General features: G+C 41.6%; 1 protein-coding gene across 1 annotated transcript; it reads left to right on the top strand.

Annotated features, from left to right (window-relative positions):
* Nucleotides 1-1,586: 1,586 nt before the first annotated feature.
* Nucleotides 1,587-2,531, top strand: Or10a3c (olfactory receptor family 10 subfamily A member 3C). Its single transcript, NM_001000225.1, is given in 1 exon segment — nt 1,587-2,531. A coding segment is annotated over 1 exon segment (945 nt).
* Nucleotides 2,532-9,859: the final 7,328 nt, after the last annotated feature.

Genomic DNA, 9,859 nt, shown 5'->3' with positions numbered 1-9,859 from the left:
ATCACTTTTATCTATTATGTATATAGATATCTGTTTTCACTTCTGGGAACAACACAAAATCTAGGACAAAGTTACTGTCACCCTGCAGTTTATATTCTCGAGGGAGAATTAGGCATTAAACATAAAAACCCAACAGACTGGATTATTTATTTCCATTGGTAGTGAGTGCTCTGGCAAATGACAAGGCAGGTGATAGGAGTTAGAGACCTGGGTGTTAGGGATGCACAAAGTGGCTCAGATGTCTTCTGTGGAGTGTATGGCTCAGGTTTAGCTGAAAGGGTGCAAACATTCCTTGGTGATGGTTGCTCAGACAGCGAGTGGGGGACACAAACTCCAAGTATAGCTGTATTTTCCTTTAAAGGGAGCAAGTGAGCCATAGATGCAGAATGGTCCTACATGGTGTTTTCTGAAGTCATCCCAAGAACCAATGGTAGAAAATTGGTTTCTAAAATTTCTCACTGGGGCAAATTTCAGTGAATTTGGTTTATCTGAACCAGAAACCAAAAAATATCCTGGAAGCCATTTGACTTATGTTCATTTGTGATCACTTTATCTACAGTAAATCAACCGTTTGTGATATGGTACATTTATTCAGGTATATATATGGTTTATTTCTTAGTCTTAACAAAATAATAGAATATGTGCTTTAGTCTTTAGTATTCATAAAAAACATTTACCAAATATATTTACATTTAAAATTATCATAGTTTCAATTAGCTTGTATTGTTTTACTACTTGTCTAATTTGAAATTCTTTATTTAAAATTTATGTACAAGTATATAATTAAAAATAACATAAAGATGCATGCATCAGAGTAATGGAAAGTGGATTCTAAATATCACAATGCTTGTTTATGTTCTGAGAATGGGTTTGGTTAATTTTTTGCTTCATAGAAAAATGTTGCCACAGATAAGTATTCTACTAGTTAATGTTTTAGCTTTAAATTATTATTATTATTATTATTATTATTATTATTATTATTATTATTATCGTGTGCATGTGTGTGTGTGTTTGTGTGTGTGTGTGTGTGTCTGTGTGTGTGTGTGTTTATACATTTGCCATGGAGCGCTTGTGGAGGTCAGGTGACTTTTAGGAATTGCTTCTTCTGTCTTCCATAATAAGGATGGTCTATTTTGATTCTGTTGCACCATACTCTTCAGACTAACCTCGAGGTTATGGGTATTTCACTTGGCTTTGCCTCTCAGTCACATCTTGTCATAGGAGCACTGGGATTAAAGATTACTATACCATTCATATAAAAACCTTTTTAATTGTGGGTTCAAGGGATGGAACTGAAGTCAGGGTGTGAGGCAAGTGCTTTCATTAGCTGAATCATTTTGTCAGCCTTATTTTATAATTGTTAAATGATTTCTAAGCCAACATTATAACTTGTCCATTTGTGTTTTAAAGATTCATTGTTACAATTTACTGACTGTTCTTCAAAGATCGTAGTCTGAATCTCTGTCAAAATGAGCAGGTCTTTACAGTTTCTGCCAAGATCTTCAAATTTGAACTCGGCTCCTAATCTGTGACTTCATCTAATATGTACTATGTCCCTAAGACCAACACAGGGTTCCACTATTGAAATGAGGAGGCAAAATCACAGCTCTACAGTTGACTTCATCCTCTTGGGATTTTCTAACTATCCTGAACTTCAAAGGCAGATGTTTGGGGCTTTCCTAGTTATTTATCTGGTGACTGTGTTGGGAAATGCCATCATTATCACGATCATCTTCCTGGACCAGAGCCTGCACATCCCCATGTACCTGTTCCTGCAGAACTTATCCTTAGTGGACCTCTGTTTTAGCACAGTCATCACACCTAAAATACTTGTGGTCCTGACTAGTGAGAAAGCTACTATCACCTTTGGGGGCTGTTTTGCACAGATGTACTTCATTCTTCTCTTTGGTGGAACTGAGTGTTTTCTCCTTGGTGCAATGGCTTATGACCGATTTGCTGCAATCTGCCATCCTCTATCCTACCCAGTGATTATGAACAAAAGGGTCTTTGTAAAATTAGCCATGTTCTCATGGGTTTCAGGTACCATGATGACTACTCTGCAGACCACATGGGTGTTTAGCTTCCCCTACTGTGGCCACAAGGAAATTAACCATCTCTTCTGTGAGACTCCTCCTGTGCTGGAACTCGCATGTGCAGACACCTTCCTGTTTGAAGTCTATGCTTTCACGGGCACCATTTTGATTGTCATGGTTCCCTTCCTGTTGATACTCTTGTCTTATACTCGAATTCTCTTTGCCATCCTGAGGATGCCATCCACTACAGGGAGGCAGAAGGCCTTTTCCACATGTGCCTCTCATCTCACCTCTGTCACCCTCTTCTATGGCACAGCCAGTATAACTTATCTGCAGCCCAAATCCAGGTATTCACCAGACACCAAGAAACTGATGTCATTGGCATACACACTGCTCACCCCTCTGCTGAATCCACTAATCTACAGCCTGAGGAACAAGGAGATGAAAAGGGCTGTGTTGAAATTATGGCAAAGAAAAGTGGCTTTACACACAGGTTGATTTGTCGATGAACTTGGTGTTTTTCTATCATGCGCTTGATGTCTATGGATTTTGAAGGTGATGAGAACAGAGTACATTTCTTGGTTAGATTATGTCTTTCATAATATCTCCACATTTTAAAACATATCATATTAATCTTCTTAATACTTTAGACAATTGTTTTTAAGATATATATATGGTTATGAAACACAATTCACAGTTTATTGATCTACTTTCTGTTATTGACATACAGATCATTGCTATAGCATTGCCATTAAGATGGTGTTCCAATAAACATTTAGTTTTTTATGTTCATATGTTTGGTGATTTTGTTTCTTTTTCCATTCATTCATTAATTAATTTTACTTTGCATTCCAATCACTGTCCCCCCATCCCTGAGTTCCTTCCCATTCTTCCCTCTCCTTTTCCTGTGAGAGGGCCATACCTCCCCTGGGTATGCCCAACCCTGGCACATCAAGATTCACCAGGGTTAGGTGAATCCTCTCCCACTGAAGGCCAGAAGACAGTGCAGCCCAGTTAGAGGAATGGGGTCCACAGACAAGCAACAGTATTAGGAACAGCAGTTGTTGGAGGACCCACATGAGGAACAAGCTGCACAATGCCTCCATATGTGTGGGGGGCCCCAGGTCCAGCCCATGTATGATCTTCTGCTGGTGTTTACGTCTTCAAGGGCACCAAAGGGTCCTGGTTGGTTGACTCTGTTGGCTTTCCTGTGGAGTTCCTATCTCCTCCAGGGCTCTAAATCCTTCCCCTAACTCTTCTACATGGCTTGCCAAGCTCCATCCAATGTTTGGCTGTGATTCTCTGTATTTGTTTCAATCAGCAGCTGGGTGGAACGTATCAGAAGATAGTTATGCCAGGCTCCTGTTTTCAAGCATAACACAGTATTAGTGCTTGCTCTTGGGATGGGTTTCAAGCTGGGCAGGTTGGTTATTAGTTAGCCATTCTCTCAGAATCTGCTCCATCTTTGTCCCTTCCTTCCTTCCTTCCTTCCTTCCTTCCTTCCTTCCTTCCTTCCTTCCTTCCTTCCTTCCTTCCTCCCTCCCTCCCTCCCTCCCTTCCTTCTTTTCTTCCTTGCCACACCTATTCCAGTAGAGTCTGTATGACATGAAGCTCTTGTGCTTCGTTTCTATCCAGAACAGAGGCCTGTGCCTGGAATGGCTCGGCCTCCTGGAGGTCCCTGGCCGTCTCCCTACAAATAGATGACGACTAGGGTCTATGCTTGCGGTGGAGGTGCCTTCTGTGTTCTAGCCTTGGTGATCGTAGCAACTTTAAGCCTGTCAAAAATATCTGATTTTAAGAATATAGCAGTGCGGGAAGATTGTCATGTACCTTTAGATGTCTCAGGAACTGAAAGTTCAGAGACGGAAATGTCTCACCATCATGATCCTGATGAACGCAACGGCTGTGATGAATTCAACTGCTGCACCCCTTAGCTCCCAGCAAATAGGAGAGAAATTAATTGCAGCTATTAAGAACATGACTGTTCCAGAAAAGTCTTTTCCCCCTTTTGAAAAAGTTTTGTTTAGCATGATTCAAAACAGTAACAGTTCTTTTAGAAAGATCATAGGCAAGTTCCAACAAATTGAACAAGCTTTTCAAGAGTTAACTATGGTTACAAAGTTTCCTTACTATTCTGAGGGGTCATAAATTTAAACTTTATTAAAGTTTAAACTTTATTAAAACAAAGGTAAATGACGAATGCATACCTGGTGCCCACAAATCTGGCAGTATAACTGCAGTTTTTTAAACTATTGTTTGCGGCTGAGAATTGTTCCTAGACTGTACGTTCTGCTTTCCTCCTTGCAAGGGACATTCGGTGGGGTGATGAATAAGAGCTGGATGACTGCCAATTATGATGTACCTGTTCTAACTGTTTAAATCTATGCTAAGAAGTAAAGTTTTTTTTGCAGCAGCGCACACCTCAAGTTTGTGTCTGTCTGTCACGCTGAATCTGTTCTCTACCTGAAATCCAAGCCCTGGTCCCTCTGCTGACACACTCCCCTGGGTGGTCTGCAGCACTTCTTCCTCCCTTCCTCCCTTCCTTCCTTCCTTCCTTCCTTCCTTCCTTCCTTCCTTCCTTCCTCTTTCTTTCTTTCTTTCTTTCTTTCTTTCTTTCTTTCTTTCTTTCTTTCTTTCTTTCCTTCTTGTATTACTCAACTTTTTTTGGTTATCTTAATTATTTATATTTCAGATGTTGTCCCCCTTCCCAGTTTCCCCTCCACAAATCCCCCATCCCTTCTCCTCTTTGCCTCTATGAGTGTGCTCCTTCCACCCACTGACCCACTCCTGTCTCACCGTTCTGGAATCCCCTTAAGCTGGGGCATCAAGCTTCCACAGGACCAAGGGCCTTCCCTATCATTGATGCCAGATTTATTCATCCTCTGCTACATATGTAGCTGGAGCCATGGATTCTTCCAGGTACACACTGTGGTTGGTGGTTTAGTCCCTTGGAGCTCTGGGTGTTCTGGTTAGTTGATATTGTTCTTCCTATGAGATTGCACTCCCCTTCTGTTCCTTCAGTCCTTCCCCTAGCTCTTCCATTGGAGTCTCCAGGTTCAGTCCAATGGTTGGCTGTGAGTATCTGCATCTGTATTAGTGAGATGCTGGAAGAGCCTCTCAGGGAACAGCCATACCAAGCTCCTGTCAACAAGCACTTCTTGGCATCAGTATCAGCTCTCACCTGAGTTTTTGATCTTAGTCATTCTTATTGGAGTGAGGTGGAATCTCAGGGCCATTTTGATTTGCATTTCCCTGATGACTAAGGATGTTGAACATTTCTTTAGGTGCTTCTCGGTCATTCTATATTCCTCAGTTGAGAATTCTCTATGTAGCTCTGTACCCCATTTTAAAAAATAGGGTTATTTGGTTCCCTGGAGTCTAACTTCTTGAGTTCTTTGTATATTTTCAACATTAGTTATCTATAGGATGTAGGGTTGGTAAAGATCTTCCCCTAATTCTTTAGGTTGCCATTTATTCCTATTGACAGTGTCCTTTGCCTTACATTAGTTTTTCAATTTTATGGAGTCCCATTTGCCAATTGTTGATCTTAGAGGTTGGGCCATTGTGTTCTGTCCAGGAAATTTTCCCCTATGCTGATGTGTTCAAGGCCCTGTCCCATTTTCTCTTCTATTAGATTCATCATATCTGGTTTTATGTGAGGCCCTTGAGTTCCTTGGACTTGAGCTTTGTACACAGAAATAAGAATGGATCAACTGTATCCTTCTACATGCCAACCGCCAGTTGATGCTCATGGATTTGTAGGATCAACATAGTAAAAATGGCCATCTCACCAAAAGCAATCTACAGATTCAATGCAATTCCTATCAAATTCCAGCTCAATTCTTCAGAGAGAGCAGGAGCAATTCTCAAATTCATCTGGAATAACAAAAACCCCAGGATAGCAAAGACTATTCTCAACAAGAAAAGAATTTCTGGGACAAATCACTATTTCTGACCTCAAGCTGTGCTATAGAGCAATAGTGACAAAAACAGCATGGTATTGGTACAGAGACAGGCAGGAAGATGACTAGAATGGAATTCAAGACCCTTCCTTTCTTATAGACAGGACAAAATTTTCTTCAAGAATTTTGAGGGTGGGTTGGAGTCCTTATCTCTCCATTGGTGTCTTGCCTGACTATAGGAGGTGGTCTCATTAGGTACCATATGTTCACTGCTTGAAAACTCAGCTAAAGTCACCCCTTTAGACTCTGGTGCTTCTCAAATCCTAAGTCTTTGGAATATCCTAAAGACACCCCCACCCTGAGTCATGCCAGCCACCAATTTCCATTCATCCTTGATGATTTCATTTTTATGTGATACATTACTCAAAGATGACTGAATAAATTTTATTTACATACTTAAGTAGGTGTTATAGATGCTGACTGAAGTGGTGCATGCTTTTAATCCCCGCATTGTCATGGACAATGCAGGAAAACTCAGAATTCAAGATCTTCCTGGGGTACATGTGTTTTACAGTACTGTGAGATGTATACAAAATGAGACTCATCCCAAGAATACAAAGGCTGAGGATGTCACTTAATGAGAGGATGTTTGTCCCTTAATGATAGAATCCTTGTTTAACATGCACTAGTCTGAAGGTTTAATTGCAATACCACAAAGCAAGCAATAAACATCATAGCAGAAACACTGTGCACATGTATCTGTTTACTTCAGGCTGATGTAGAGCCCACTGAGCACCACTCCTGTCTAGAGCATCAGAAGACCAATAGAATGGTGAGATTTATCTAGAGAGAAAATCCATTCCAAGAAGGAGCCAAAAAATCCATTTGAATTCCTAGATTCTCACATTATAATCATAGACTAGGTTACTTTTCGTATTTAAAAATATATTAATATAGTATATATATCTTAAGTTTGGACTTTGATAATTTAATATATTGGTACTAGAGTATGTGATCTCTTTGGGTCAGCTCCCATGTTTTTCCTTAAGCATTTGCTTATCTCTGGTGTCTGTCTGGAAAAGGGAACCCACATTTCCCTGTAAGCAGGAATGACTCAGGACCTGTAGAAATGTTCCCCACCAACTTGTCACTCAGTGTTGTGCCAGGCAAATTTCATGATTCCAATCTTTACCGTATTAGGAGCTCAGGGGGATGTGCACACAATTTGAAGCTTGAAATTTGCTGCCCTATGATTCAGATTTCATCTTTAGTTTTTGTAATGTCAGAACACTGGAGTTCACAGAACACAAGAGCTCACTCATCCAGGCTTCCCTGAAATTATAGTAGTTGAGTGATCTGTAGTCATCCACACCTACTTTCTCTCTTCTGTCAAAACAGGTCCAGGAAACCTTTATTATAATCTTCCCACACAGCTCTCCTCACTGGAAGAAGAGGACCATGATGTCTGCCCCTGCAGGGCATGATGTTGCCATGGTTTGGTGTACATGAGATGTAGGAGTTGAAGGTTCTGCTGGCATCCCCACAGGGATTTCCCAGACCTAAGAGTTAGCCTGACACAATTTAGATTTTTAGGGGGAAGAAATGAAGACATAGGAAGCACAGTCAGCCCCTTACTTACTGCAGTCACTTACTTCTTAGAGTCTGTATTTATTTCTCCACGTCTTGGCTATTGTCATATAAATGATATTTTTGGTTGATTAATAATTGATGTTATTATTACTCACCATTGTGCTTTACAACGTACCTGGAATTAGCTCATTTTCACCGAGGTATCACATAGTTGTGGAAAGGGCACACACCATAATTCTACACAACTATGACCTGCAGACATAATGTTGGGTTCGGAGTGGAAGCAGGAAAAACTCACTTCAGATATGGAAGCTCAAAAACCAAAAGCTTTAGTTTCTGAGCCCTCAGGGAGGCAGCCAGCTTGGGATCTGAACCGAGTCCTTGAAGGGAGAAGGACATTGTACAACATTTTTAAAGGGTAGGAGCAGAAAGTGAGGGGGTGGGGTGGGGAGCTCTGCATTGTTATCCAATTTATTTTCACATCATGGGTTAATTGAAGGAGTGCTTATTGGAGACTTGGCTGTAGCTGGAGCACCTTCGAGGCTTCGAGGTCCTTAATTCATTCTCTTAGACATTAGGTCCAGAGCTCAGAGTGACAAGGGGTCAAAGGAGTGGGTCAGCTGCATGTAGTTAATTAGGGCAAAACTTACATATGGTGGGTAATAATAGTAACATCAATTATTAATCAAACAAAACATCATTTATACTATTTATATACCAATATTGTATTTATATACCAGTACATTGGTTATATACTTTTATAAATTATGCACCTTGGTTTAGGTAATGGCAATTTCTATATTCTCTATTGGTTAACAGCCAATTAAGAAACTGTTTGGAGGGTTGGGATAGGTATTTCCTGGGAACATAAACTTGCTTGACCCTGCCAGCAAGAAGGAGAAATTGTCCTTGAGATGACTGGTTTCCAACAACTGTCTCCTTTCACATTGTCTCAGAGATGGCTTGCCTCAGACAACTGTTTATGACAGAAGCTGTTTAGCTATAGGGAAATCCCCAGTTGCCCTAGGGCCTGGATCCTTGGACTTAATTTCTCCCTATGATTAAATGGAGTCCCAAAACGAAATGGCAGTATTTAGGGTAAGTTTCCTTTGCTTGTTTCCAACAGTAGAAGGTCCTAGGGAATACATGTTCCCATGGAAAAATTCAGTGTAGGAATAGTGGAAATCTTGAAGGCATGGTGTGTGCCTGGGCATGCCACCCTACCTCAGTGAGTGATTTTGGAAGGGACCCTGGATTGAACTATGAGATTGAAAACCTCTTTGCTCAGGATGTGCGGTCCGCTTCACATGGAGCATAGGTCAGGGAGAATATATCTCTGTCATCCCCAGCTATAGTTGCAAGCTTAGGGAACCTGAGAATCTTTCTGCTAGAAATCTGTAGAAAAGGGCAGCCTTGATAAGGACATCATTACAAGTCTGTAAAGACTGCACCAGAAAGTCAGTGGAGCCCAAGCTTTTCTGGGCAGAGTGAATGATCTATTACTCTTCAGGTCAGAATAGACTATAACCCAAGATCCTGATTCACATACATGCTTATGTGATTATTAACACTTTTCTTTTTTTGTATATTTTTTTCATTTACATTTCAAATGTTACCCTCTTTCCCTGTTTCCCCTCAGGGAAAACCTATCCCATCTTCCCTCCCCCTGCATCTATGAGGGTGCTCCCCATCCCCACCACACACTCCCTCCTGCTCCCTTGCCCTGGTATTTTCCTAGACTGGGTCCTCAAGCTTTCATAGGACCAAGAGCCTCTCCTTCCACTGATGCTGGACAAGGCCATCCTCTGCTCATATGCAGCTGGAGTCATGGGTCGCTCCAAGTGTACTCTTTGGTTTGGTGTTTTAGTCTCTGGGAGCTCTGGGAGCTCTGGGAGGTCTGGTTGATATTGTTATTTTTCCTATGGGGCCGCAAAGCCCTTCACCTTCTTTCAGTCTTTTCTCTAACTCCTCCATCAGGGACCCAGTTCTCAGTCCAATGGTTGGCTGTGAGCATCTGCCTCTGTATTTGTCAGGCTCTGACAGAGCCTCTAAGAAGCCAGCTATATCAGGCTCCTGTCAGCCTCTCTCCCTCATGGGAGTGTGGACAGGGCGACAGAGCCCTCCATTCCTGCTTTGCTGGGTGCACAGATCAGCAGGTGCCTCTTCAATGAATGAATGTGTGATGGAATAGCATAGCAGTGTGTGGGCTGAGGAGAGAGGTGGAACTAGAGGTGAGTCATGATGGAGGTGATAGGTGTGAGAGAGGGCTGAAGTCAGCGGTGGAACATCTTGCCTAATGGGGTTAGTGGAGTGACGTGTAGCGAACTAGGTCTT

Source organism: Rattus norvegicus, chromosome 1 (assembly GCF_021556685.1).
Source record: "Rattus norvegicus strain SHRSP/BbbUtx chromosome 1, alternate assembly SHRSP_T2T, whole genome shotgun sequence".
Lineage (NCBI taxonomy): Eukaryota > Metazoa > Chordata > Mammalia > Rodentia > Muridae > Rattus > Rattus norvegicus.
This window is presented reverse-complemented; position numbering and strand designations above follow the sequence as displayed.